Raw genomic sequence first — 14,197 nt, 5'->3', positions numbered from 1 at the left:
GGTATATCTCAACATATAATAACATATGATTAATGTAAGTTGAAATTCAAACAACAAGAAAATAAAACAAAAGTTTCGTGAGTAAAATGAATAAAAAAAGTTTGTGAAAAACAAGAGTAAGGAAACACAAGAGCAGCATCGATTATTTAATATTTTTTCCACAGTAAAGTAGCACGCTTTTTATCGATCCCACTGTCCTGAAAAGACTTTTATATCTAGGATAGTAGATTACGAGAACATGTTACACGATATGCGATATACGATTTTTAATTTATGAGCTTCCCTATTAGACTATTAATAACACACAATAAATATTTACATTGTTTGTTTGAATTTTTATTAGCGTTGCAGAAATTAATTACAAGTATTAAACAGTATACAGCAATCCATATTTTACAGTACAATAATTATTTTTATTAATTACAAACAAATAAAACCCTAAAAATAGTGAAGTAATATTATATTTTTAAATAAAATAGCAAACACACCCGGTATATAAATAATGGCTTATTTTACTTTGAGTTTTCTACTACTTTCATTGATAATTTTTTACAGTGACCATTTTTTATTAAAAAAGTAATGTTAATTCTCCATAAGTCTGTTGATTTCGATTGAATTTGTACGTTTGTTTACTGAAAAATTATATTAAGTGGTAGGTGTTGAAATCGATTTGATACGAGGCCTCGTTAGACCATGCGTGATACATTTATTCTTTATTATTTTAGTTTCATTACATGCTTAGTATATAATATTCACTTAGAACTGAATGTATGGACAAATTTACATACACGTATATATGAACGTATATATGAACACGTATATATGAAATATAGTAACACATTAAACAAATGGAAGAAGGCACGTAGATTATAATGATTATTTTTTAATTAATTACTTTTTTAAGGCGATACTTCACTGTTCGTGCTTTGAAAGTTTTAATATTTTTTTAAATCAATACACATATCTTTTATAGATGACAATTATTTTTATTTTACTCTTTTTTTCAATTGGAATATTTTTCAAAAAATCATTATTACTTTAAAATTTGATTCAAATTGTAATTTTTATTGCTTAAAATTTTTAATGCCAAAATTTAACTGTAAAAAAAAAAAATTTTTTTTTTATTTAAGAAATTTTTTTATTGAATTAATTTTTTTATTAAATTAATTTTTTTTTAATTTACAAACATATACGGATAACACTCACATTCCATGTTTGTAAAGATGGACCTTTTTAACTGTAAAAATAATTTAATTTAAAAATTTAATATTTTTATATTTTTCCCAAAACTGCTCAAAAAGCTTAAAAAAAATTTTTTATACTTTTAAATAATAAATTTTTCAAATTACGCACAGTGATTGCCTTATAATTTGAAATAATAATAATAAAATGAATCTTCGAACAGAAAATGAAAAGTGTGAAAGTGACTGACGATTTTTATTTAACAATATTAATAAATAATTTATATAGAAATTTAAAAATACTTAACAATATAAATTCTTATGTATTAAAACAATTTAACTAATAATTATTCTGTTTATTTTTTTTTCTTTCATTTCTTCATTTGAATATCAGCAATAGGCCCAGAAAAATTATTGTTTCTCTTTAAAAATCTTATTATCTTAATCTTAAATTTGATTGAATAGTAAATATTAAAATTTTTATTACAATTGTAATTCGCTGAGATAAAATTTTAATATAGTCAATTAAATATTTACGATAAAAATCTTACCCAATTATAGTTTTAGAATTCAATAATGCGAAAATATTACCGTACAAAACGTTGATGGCTCGAATGATTTATTATTATTAATCATTATTTTTATAAATATTAAAATTTATTGAACGTTAATTTAATAATGACATTAAATGGTAGTAAAAATGCAATTTTCAAAAAATCTGTGCATCAAAAAGCTGTACAATCGAGCATATCTTTAACATTTATACTTATTAGAAGATATATAGATGTAATTCACATATATAAATATCCACTGACCGGAATAAGGAACAAAAATCGATCGATGTAAAATATTTGACAAGGTAAACTTGTGTAAAGACATTTCCAATTTTCTTTAACTTATTGTCTCTCTCTCTCTCTCTCTCTCTCTCTCTTTAATTTCCTTGCTCGGTGTATTGCTATTGATATATCCTCTTCTTTGATAATATTTTTTTAATTTCTGCAAATAGAGTAAAAAAGGCATTCACGGTTACGTAAATATCAAAGCTAAGCTTATCGGCCCCAGGGAACTTAAATGTTTGTATTTTTATTATTTATCATTATTATTATTATTATTATTATTATTATTATTATTATTATTATTAATGAAAAAAATTAAGTAAGAACCGTAGAATTTATTTCAAATTAAATACAAAAAATTTCTCATACAATAAATATTTATATTTTACACTAAATGTACACTATTGCATTTATCAGTAAACATTTTTTTTTTTTTTTCGTATCTTTAAATTAAATTAAATTTATGACTCCAGCTATTTTATAACTAACAAAAATTACTTTACGAAAGCACGCGAACTTAAAAATAATGATAATGGCAAAACTCACTAAAATAAAAACTAATGAAATATTTATTTGACAACTCACGTGATTCATTTCTTCCTCAATAACTCAAGTGAAACATCGCGTCTAATTTTTGTGATAAATGAGGAAGACATTACTCGATCTAATGCGATACAAATATAGTTCTAATAATCACTGTACTACTATACTATAATTTTTATTATTAACATTATTTATTATTCAAATATCATACTAGTGAAAAATACTTCTAAATTGTGAAAGTGCATTATTTAAATCTCTTCTTTCTTCCCTCCCTCACAAACACTAAAATTAGGGAGAAAAGTTTTATAAACACTACCATAATTTATTTTTTAACAAAATTATCACTCAATAACTAAATTAATAAAAAAATAGTAAAAATTTACAACTTAAATTATTTTGTATCTGAGTATTTCAACGGATTAAAAATGTTTTTTTTAAAAAATTATATTTTATTTGAGAGATGAATTATTTAAAATAGTATTATTAATTTAGTTTTTATTTATAAATTTGATGATTCGATTTTAAATTTAATGATGATCAATATTTGTCTCTTTTTTTATTTTTTAGAACTTGCAAAGTATTTATCTTAAAGTATAGCAAAGCGGGAGTAAATAAACTGCGTAATTAATAAAACTAATTCTATACAATTATTCAACTATATCTTCGGTTTTTTTATCCAAATCAGTTTTTAAATAATAAAAAATATCACATATTGCTGAAAGTGAGGAAGCAATTTAAAATTTTAGACATTCTTGCTCTTGACGTTGAATGTCTCATATTAGTGTTCAAATTTATCTACTTATAATTACAATTAATAAAAACCATTATTACCAATAAATCAAAGAAAGAAGAAATTAAATTTTTTCTTGAATATTTTAGCTTCTATAAACCGCTCGGGTTTCATGATGCTCCGACAAAATGTCCCCGGACAAAATATCTTAAATAATTAAATTTTTTAATAAAACAATTATACAGTAAAAAATTTTGCATCATTGCGTCAAGAAAAAATTTTTTTTTATTTTTGTGTTAAATATTAAAAAATTTTATGTGTAAATTTAACACAATAAATGTTAAAAAAGTGTTAAGTGTTAAATATTTAACACAAATTTTTTTTTTTTATTTTTGTGTTAAATATTAAACACTTTAATGTGTAAATTTAACATTTATTGTGTTAAATTAACACAAAAAAGTGTTAAGTATTAAACATAAAATTTTTTTACACATTGACGCAAAATTTTTTACTGTTTACAAGCTTGTTACCGAGTTGTGTCCTTTTATCATAAATTTTGTGTGATACTTAGTCTCGGGAATATTTTTTTGTGGGATATTTTGTCGGAGATAAAAATTCTCATAGGATAAATTTGAACTTCCTTTGATATTAATTTTTCCTTATTTTTTAAAAAATATTTATTAAAAAGAAAATAGCAAACCTTCAACCACCGACATTTAATTATAAATGTCAGTTGCGTATACTCGTACTAAGTTTCGTTGGTAATCGATTATTAATTTTGTTGTTATATCGCATACAATTTATATATAGAGAGAGTAATAGAAGCCGACAAAGCATAATGCCAATAGGTCAAGTAAAACAAGGACCTATAGCTTCGTTAATCGATAATTGGTTTAAATTTCTTTAAGTTAAGATTCTTAAAAGTTTCATTAAGCTATATGTAGATAATTATCTTAAAGTTCAAAGTCTGTCGATAAGTCAACTCAAGTTTTAACTCGAGACTTTCTGAATATAATGGAGATAGATGGATGAGTTTTTATTTAAAAGTGGGCAAAACGTTTTTTTACGGATTTACGTATTTAACAAGAATCCTCGGCATCTGTGTCAATCAATGGGAGCTTTTCGTACATTGATGGGTTTATGTTAAGTTTGAATTGCTAAAGAGCCATACTACGTATCTCTGTTGCTGTGGAGTTGGCTTGAGTTGTCGATCCAGAGCTTGCTTGCACTAGCCCTTCGTCTTCACCCTCACGCACTTGTCGCTCTGTGCAGTACCTGCATCGCATTTTATTGTCATCACCGACTTGCACTGATCGCGTTATTATCACGAGTGTCAGGAAACTTATTATGAATAATACTGATGGCACTATCGTTGCTATCAATAGTTCTGTTCGTGTTTTATTCAAGTCGAAACGTGCGACCACAAACGATGAATCGTTCTGTAATTTATAAATTTATTTGTTATTTTAAATTCATTTATATTTTGCATAAAAAATTTTGAAATTTGAACCAACTTTCGCTTTTTTTTGTGACAAATTTTGAATAAAAAATTAAGAAAAATATTTTACTTGATTTTTTTTTTAATCAGTTTTCTTAAATGTTGGATTAAAATAAAATAATTAAATGTTCTTCAAAAAATTTTAAACATTAAAATTGTTGGATAGAAAAAGGGTAAAAATTTTTCTCCGGTTTTTTAAAATAAACTTTGACAGTAAGATAAGATTTTTCTTTCTTTTAAAGTCAAAGAAATCCCTGTAAACTTTTTTTGCCTTTGTCGACTCAATACAACTTTAACTTTATAACTCGGAAGACGATTAATAATCTAAACTTTACACTGAGAAAATATTTCTTACGGAAGTCTGAGAAAATATGAGCGTTGTTCAAAAAAAATTTTAATGTCGCTCGTAATTTTTGATAATTTTCAAAAATTCAGAATTTGACATTTTTCCACAATATTTTTTTTTTCAATAGCCTCAAATGTCCCCTTTCAAACAAACGAAAGGCAATTCCTGTATCTGTAATAGCGTTCGATATATTACAAAAATAAAATTGAAAAACTGGAAAAATTTTGAATTTGGATATTGTTTGAAAAAAATTTTTTTATTTTTTTTTCTTTGACAGAACTTGGTTATATAATAAAAGAAAACTTCAGACCAAAACTATTGGTCAATTTAACATGGAATAACCCATATTACAAGTCGCATAATTAATTTTGTAACCATCCCTCGCTCACATTCCCTCGACGATAAAACTCATAAATAAATATTTCAAGGATAAAAATTTGAAACATTACCCTTTTATGAAAACAAGGATATCGGCTCTGTGCAGTTTGATTATCTCCATCGCGTCCGTGAGTTTGCAAAAAATCACGACACTCGCCTCGAAGAGTGTTGACGCAACCCTCGAGGTTGATATAGAGCCTAGAAGTATTGTAGATGGTAAGTGAGCGTTGAGAGGGTAGGTACGCGTTCGTCGGATCGACAGGCTTCCCCAGGCTCTTATCGTAGAGGTTCAAGAAGGTCGTCAAATTAATCCAGGGCCCCGGCATTGAGGCTGAATCCACCAGTGTGCCATTCACGCAGTCTTCCGTCCTGTAATAGAGAAAGGAAAGGGAAATTCACTCATCCGTTTCCATTTTAATTACACACTTCTACACTTCCGCCCACCTCTGTTCCACTTTTACTTTTTCCTTCATTACTTAGCCATTATATTTTTCCGCAGAACAAATTAAACTCCTACAATTAACATTTTTTATTCACCTCGCTGAAAATGGAAATTATATAAAACTCATTTAATTGTCGAGGAAATAACTTTTTTAATTTTTTTCCTTATCGTCCTTTTCAGTTTTTATTGGATCGCTAAAAGTAGAACGCGTTTATGTCGCTGTAAACATTATTCCAACGTGTGTGGAATGGATGTAATCGATCGTCTATAACTAAGCTTGTTTACTTTTTAAGAGGAGTGCTTCTACTCGATGACGTGATAACAACCACCAATAATTTACTAATAAAATTATTTTTATCTTCATTTTATTCTTGATATTAATGACAATATTAAAAGTCTACTTTTTTTTTTTAATTTTGCAAAAACTTTTAATTAATAATTTATAATTATAGTTAAAAGCTACCAGAAAAATATAAAAATTCTGAAGAGACAAAATAAAAATCCCGAGTACGTTAAGGACCATTGAAACTTTTTTATTCCAAATTAAATCATTTATTATTTTTGTTCAAAACACTTTTCTGGAGTTAAACTTTCACAACTTTTATTTATAAGTGAATTTATTTATCCTTATTTTTTATCAGCACGCTTTTATTAGGTTGACTTGTATGTATCTATCTATCTGTCTACCTGATCGTCAAAATCTTTCAACGTCATCGCTGCCGACCTTAACGTGGCTGTAAATTTGAAAATTTCCATACGTATCAAGGACCGATGAAAATACAATTATTTTATCATTTTGTCCCAGTTTTTTGATCAAGAAAATTAAGATAAAAAAAAAAGTGACTAATTTTGCAGAAAAAAAAATATATATCCTCTATAAAATGACAGTAAATATTGTCGTTTCAATTAAGAAAATTATTACATTCTGTTTTAATTATATTAAAAAATTTTAAAAGAAAAAATATAAAATAATTTTTAATAAATTTAAAACAAAAATAGAGTAATTAAAAACGATTAATTTTATTGTAAAAAAAATTTTATCAATTATTTCACACTTTTTTACAATAAAATTAATTTTTTTTAATCACTTTTTTTTTTATATTAAACTTATTAAAAATCATTCAAAATTATTTTCTATTTTTAATTTTTTTAAATTATAATTTATTTGGTGAGCTTTTGTGTATACATTTAACACTTCAGTTAATTAAATAAGTAATAAAAGTATAAAATATATAATTTATATTTACACACATAAAAAATGGCGAATTTGATATAAAATATTTTCCGTGTACAGTATAGAGTGACGGCAAATTGTTTCCTCAATTTCAAGAATCGATTTATTTCTCGTACGTCCGCGATGTGATTATCATCAACAATTTAAACCAATCATTAAACTGGCATGAAATTATTTCTCCGAGTAAGTTGAGGTCATAAATTGGAATATTTTCATAGATCAAACCAATAATTCATATATTTAAAATAAATAAATAAATAATTCATTTAAAGCTTCAATAACCGTAAATATGTCGTAAAAAATATTCATGAAAAAATTAACATATTTCACTAAAAGCTTCTCAGTCTCTCGGGTTACAAAGTAAATCATTGACAAATGCACGGCACTTAAGCTTAACATTACCTCCTATGGCCTCGGTGTGCATCGATTTTATCTTTTTTTAAATGTATTCATAATAAATTTACCACGCAGAGGATTAATAATAATTATAATATAATAAGTAACATTAAAAAAAAATTATATACATAAAAAAAATTGATTTGATTCAAGAGAAAAATTCTTGAAACAAGAAAATCATTGAAAAGCTTCATCGTTTTGATTTAAATAAATTTCACTTGATTCAAAAATTTTTTTCTTGAATTAACAGCCGGTCCCTAAGATTGCAGCTTTATATTTCTTTTCTAGACAAAGAAAAATTAAAAAAAAAAACGCTCTGCTATGTAATAGATTTTTTAATTATCTATTTTGTAGCAGAAATTCTTGCAGCGAGTTCAACGCGATAATAAAAAGGGTATCGGCTGTTAAATTAATTTTTTTTAACTTTGTAGTCGATAAAAAAAAAATCATACCTGATAAAATTTCCGTCAGAGTTGACAGCAAAACAGCTGGCGAAAATAGCCGTATCATTGCTTACATCATCCCAAATTTTAACTGGACTATCTAACCTCGTCCCGTGTAAATTTCCATTAGCCTTGTTGAGTGCTAACGCACGAGAGCATCTCGCTGTAATAATGCTGTCATCTTGCATCAGATAAACGTTGGAGTTATTTGAATTAATCCTGGGACAGTAGCGATCGCAGGAGAAGGGACGTTTTATTTTGGTGCATCTAGAGTTTTGACAGTCGAAAAACCCGTTTAGTTTCATGTTATCTTTCTCGCTGTCGACAATAATCCCGTCGGCTTTGTGGTGACAGAGCACCAGCTCGCTCATATTGGCACAATGGCCTAGACTGCAATTGAATACGCCTGTTAGAGATCCGCACTCGCTTCCGTTGTTGCAATTGTATCTTTTCAATTTCAGAAGATTTACCTGACAAAATAATCATTTGTGTTCAAGTCATGTCCATTATTTTTTCTCCCAAAAAAAAAAAAAAAAAAAAAAAAACGAGATCAAGGGATTCAGACATAAATTTGAGCCAAAATGGGCGTACAAATTTATTTTACTCAAATCCTCTGGTTTAAATTTATGTCTTATCCCCTTATACATTTATCATCCGCTTCATTTATTTTATAGGTCAATTGAAATTTTTCTTAGCAATTAAATCGCTAAGACGTATCTTGTTGTGAGTTTTGTCTTTATGTACTTTTATTTTTATGTAAACTTTTGTATAATTGTGAAAGAGCAAGTGTTTTATCGGCGGAACGGAAATTCTAGAGCGAATAAGAGACCGTCAAAGAGACGACGGTTGCCGTGGAAACCGAGGGATTCCCTTCTGGCATTTAAACATCCCTGTATTTGTGGATATAAATTTTCCAACGTGACCTTCATTTTTATTATTATTATTATTATTATAGGCTCCCGTATCTTTCGATAAAGGAAAACTATCTCATCTTTCACAAATTGATAGCAAAAAAATTCATTTAATATTGTGAGATAAAATAAAAAAGTTTAACGTATCGTGAACTTTCAGAAAACCATTTGTTCATTTTTACTTAGACACTGATAGAAAAAAAAATTCTTAGCTTAAAAAAATTTCTGCTTAATTTAAGACCATTAATTTTTTTTTAACTCAAGATTTTTTTTTTCTGAAATACAATTAATTTTTTTTTTTATTTAGAGAAATTTATTGACATAAGAACATTTATTCTCGATAATTATTAAAAATGTATTGTTTTGTTTGAATAATTGGTCGAATTAATCAAAATAGTTTTAGCTTCATTCCAATAAAATTATTGACAATTTTATTATTTTGTTAAGAAATAAATAAATTAAATTTATTGAAATTTTTGAGCCAAAAAAATCTTTGTCTAAACTTTTTTTTTTTTATTTTCCGTGAAAAATTTTTGAACTTAAATTGAGAAAAAGTTTGAAGTATTTTTAAATTATTGGAAAACTTACTTGTGGACATGAAACGGTAGCAAATTTAGTACAATTTTCTAAGACTAAATCAGTACCATTGCGTCTCACAGTAGCATGAATTTGCGGACAGAATCCCGTCGTTTTGGTCAAACACCATTCTCCACAACTTGCCCACGCACAATAATTTACTAGTGTAGCATTAACTGTTTGGCACATTACGGGTTCAGGATCGATACCTGCGTTAAATGCCCTGAAATTATAAATAAGTCATTGTTATAATTATTTCCTTTAAAATTATTAACAAAATAAATTATAAACACAGAGAAAATTGAAAGAAAACAATTTCTCTGTGAAATATAAAATAAAACTTGTAAATTCTTGGTAATAGAATTATAAATTTCAGACATTTTAATTCTACTTAATCCCAAAGTGAGTAAGATGTTAATTTAATACCGTGACGCAACACTTTTTAACGTTAAGGTCGCAATCAATTCTTGGAAGAAATTTATTAGTATTGAAATTTAAAATAAATTGTTACTACAGCTTGTGAAATATGTAGAGTTTGAAAGATTAAAAGTTTTTAATTAAAATTCAATAGTTTTTGAACTTTTAATATAATTGAAATTGCTTTAACTACTTATTTGAAGTGAGAGATTAATAAAGCTGATAAATTATTTAATTTTAATTTAAAGATTAAAAGTTTTAATTTTGGGGAAAAAAATTTGTTTTTTATTTTTTTTTTTTTTTTATGAATTAATATTATTTGAAACAAGAAAATATGTGAGTAAATAGAAATTTTTCGCAGTTTTATCTACATAATAGAAAAAAATTTTGACAAGTACTGAAAGTCTTACAAAGTTTTAAACTGAATTGTATTTAAAAAAAAAAACCGTGACAATTTTTTATTTCATTTAAAATTTTGTCCATAAAAATTTTTTTTTTAATTTAAAAAAAATGCCCAATACTAAAATTAATGTATTAAAAAAAATTAATCTTGAAAAAAAAAAAATAAATCGATAAATTTAAAATCATAATTAATATATCAGATAAAAAAAAATAACAAATTACCTGTGGGATGGCATGTATATAGCGACAGTTAGATAAACCAAAGAAACACAACTAATGACAATAGTAAACTGGCAAAAACAAATACCACCACAAATTCGTCGGTCTTGTTCTGGTATCGAACGTGATTTAAACTTTCGTCCCATATTTTAAAGTTTTTATATAGACATGTAAAATTACTTCCAATTGACCTTACTGACCACCAAACCGTGCGTTGTACTCACATGCCAATTTCAATAATAAATTTCAATTTTTTTTAGTAATTTAATAATTTAACACCACAATTATATACTGTGATATATTGTCAACTCAACAAATGTTACCTTGCCAGCCAACAATATATCTATATTTCTCTAAAGAATCATCTCTCATCTATAATTCAAATGAACATTTGTACGAACGAATGACACGCATACTCAAGTATTCATAAGTTGTTGACATGTTCCCAGTTAATTTTCGAATGACTTTTATTTAAATTAATTTTAACTTTTTAGATCAATGAAAAACGATCGCGTGTTGATTTATCATAAATAAATAAATTTATTTTTATTTGATTCTTGTATCATCAATTCGCGATTCACTTTAAAGGAGACATTAATATTGCTTTTTATTATTTCATTTAATTATCACTCATCACTCATTTAAATACTTAAAAAAAATCAATAATATTAATATTAAAAATAAAAAAAATGAAAATTACAACAAAAGGGATGTGAGGGAGGGAGAAAGGTGCTTAGAAAAATAATCAGGTTATGTTTTTTTCTTTAAGTCTACAATTGGTTTTAAAAAAAAATTTTTTTGTGATTAATAAATATATTTAACTAAAATTTTTTAAATATCCACAATAGCACATGACACTGATCTCATTTCCGTCCATTTTTGACGTTTACTGTACATCACACGACCGACGTAACGGTATTTTTTTTGTTTTTTATCTTTGGTGCCAAAATTTTAAGCGTTAATACAATTATGAATTTTAAAGAGCAAAAATTTTAATTATCGAGAATAACGTGTCAGCGATTCGGCGCAAGCTGACGGCCCGATAATTTTAAGCGACTGGTCCTGCTGCCGGTTGTTTGAAAACAGAGCTGATGTCTGGGATGTGCGTATCACCGTGCAGCCGGTTTAATTGTAAATATACGAGTGCGTGCGCGAGCGCAAGAGCTTTTAGTCGTGCCGAGCTTGCGCGGAGCTTTCGATGTGTTCTACGCTAGAATGGAATTCTAGCTGATACGAGTTTACTTAAATAGACGGTACTATTACTATTGTACTATAGATACTTTATTTTGGGTTTAATACAGCATCCGAGTTCAACTACCCCCAAATGTGGTTCAGAGGTCAACTCTCGAGTTTAAGGGCACTCGCGGAAGATAGCGCGCTCTGATAACTTTTTTTCCTTTTTTTTTTTCATCAATCCACTGATGCTTCTATAATATTTATTTTATTACCGCCGGGGGTTGAGGGTAGGGATATAAATTCTGTATTTTGCTCAAGTTTATAAGCTTGTTTATTATTTATAGTTTTACCAGAATTTTCAGGTCTCCAGTCGTTTGAAATTATATTATTTATAAATCTTTTCGAAATAATATTTTTTATTTAAAAATATAGTATCATAACTTGTAATTTTTTAAAAAATTAATTCTTTTTAATTTGAAAAAATAATGTTGTAGATTTTTTTATTTCCTACAAGAGTATTTTTAAAAAAAAATTTTTTTGATATTATTAAAAATAATTCACTGTAATTTCTGAAAAAGTTAAATTTAAAAAAAATATTTGGATTAATTTTTTTATTTTTTATACTATAGTATTTTTATTTTTCTTTTAAAAAAGTTGAATTGTGAAGTAACATTAGGCGGGTGTCAAGTAGAGAATACTTAAAATTAAAAAAAAAAAAATAATGCATGATTTCTGACCAGCTTCATTTAAAAAATTATTTCTTTTCCTCTACACGGAAAGAACAAGATGACACTGGGTATCATCCCAGATTATACTCAGTGATATTTGTGGTGAAAAAAAATTTCTGATAGTAGCTAGAAAAATCCAGATTATACTGGGTGATATCTGGATTATACTCACTGTAATCTAGATTATACTAATTGTAATCTGGATTATACTCATTGTAATCTGGATAATACCAGCTACTATCTAAAATTTTTTTTCATTTAGTATAAATCTGGGATGATATCCAGTATCATCTTGTTCTATCCGTGTAGTAGCCTCAAAATATTGGTAATTTCTAATTTTTATAATACAAAAATATTATAAAATGAATTTATGTAAGCAGTAATTAAATAAAATATCAAGATTTTAATAAAAATATATAATCCAAATTTTTGTGAATTTTATCTAAATAAATATAAAAATAGTTTCTAAATAATCAACACTTGCCATGATTTTTATAATTAATTTTTCTGTTTTTACAAAATTAAAAACTTGAATTTAAATTGGTCTTAGGAATTGAAGGTAAGTGAATAATTAAGCAAAAAAGTATAATTGCAGTTTGCCATGATTCAAAACAGAGAAAAAATGTGATAATATATTTAATAAAATTATCGTACAATAAGTTATTTACATATTAATTAATTATTAAAATAAAATGAAATATTTACAGCTTATTTTAAAAATCACAAAGAAATCACGATAAAAGCTGCGAATGTTACAATTATTTATATTTTATTTAATTTATATCTTAATGTGCTTGAGGCAGTAGTTTCGGGTGCCTCAGAAGCACTTTTGCGATTCAAGGCTGATTTAATATCAAGTACGACCAGAAACAAGATTGACTTTATTATTTCGTCTATAATTCTAGTTAAAAAAAACTAGAATCATAAACAATTATTGAATATTGTCAAACTTGTCTCCAATAATTGCGCGTTACTCATAAAAATATTATTAATTTACTTATAAACTATTGCTTATAAATTAATATTTATAATAATAATTATCAAGTTCTTAAATATTTAATATTACATTCTATACATGCGATTAAATCTTTCACTCTAATTTCACTTTTTACCTCGAAAATATTTATTTATTTAAATTTTATTTATCTCGAAATATCATACAGATCTCGGTCTTAATGTGAACGAGTTCTTGGCACTAATAAAAAAAATATAATTAATATATTGAGAATTGATAGTTAGTAATACAACATTGATAATTAAAATTTATAATCTAAAGATTAGTTGGAGTTAAAATTTTTGGAGTTAAATACTTTGATAATAGATTGTCGGCAACGTCTAGTATTGTTAGTTAGGCAGGGTAATTATTTTTAAAATTTAAACAAATCAATAAATGAACCATGCGATATTTTTAAAAAATTAATAAATTTTATTATTATAATTTCTTAAGTAAAAGTAAAAGTTTCAAAGTTTACTATAAGTTGAGTGAAAAGGGTAGTAATTAAATTACTAATTGTGATGAGCGATACGACTATAAAATAATATAGTTATAGTTTTAATTTTTTTTTTTTATCGTTGACTATGTTAGTTAGTACATAATTAGCTCATTATGACTGATGTATTTTTCCGTCTATACTTTAAGGCCTTTTAAAGGCTCTTTTAAGATTCACAACCATTCTAGATGTTTAGGACACACATGCTTTCAGAACTTATTCGAAACGATCTGCTCTTCACAAACTATTTC

The 14,197-nt window shown here is 26.1% G+C and overlaps 2 protein-coding genes across 2 annotated transcripts in view; one reads left to right on the top strand and one right to left on the bottom strand.

Moving 5' to 3' along the window:
- The window catches only part of LOC141527670 (cilia- and flagella-associated protein 298), a 47,371-nt gene that overhangs the window by 2,171 nt on the left and 31,003 nt on the right, over positions 1-14,197 (top strand). The gene's annotated exons all lie outside the window — the stretch shown is intronic.
- Positions 3,804-11,542, bottom strand: Teh4 (tipE homolog 4 phospholipid transfer protein). The gene is made up of 5 exons (XM_074242578.1): positions 10,556-11,542; positions 9,527-9,737; positions 8,037-8,497; positions 5,584-5,881; positions 3,804-4,729 (listed from the first exon to the last, which is right to left on the bottom strand). The coding sequence occupies exons 1-5, from the start codon at positions 10,696-10,698 to the stop codon at positions 4,448-4,450; spliced, it is 1,395 nt and encodes a 464-aa protein (XP_074098679.1). The 5' UTR covers positions 10,699-11,542; the 3' UTR covers positions 3,804-4,447.

This window comes from Cotesia typhae, unplaced genomic scaffold (genome assembly GCF_013202065.1).
Source record: "Cotesia typhae breed Kobodo isofemale line unplaced genomic scaffold, CoteBio_Ctyphae contig_4, whole genome shotgun sequence".
Lineage (NCBI taxonomy): Eukaryota > Metazoa > Arthropoda > Insecta > Hymenoptera > Braconidae > Cotesia > Cotesia typhae.
This window is presented reverse-complemented; position numbering and strand designations above follow the sequence as displayed.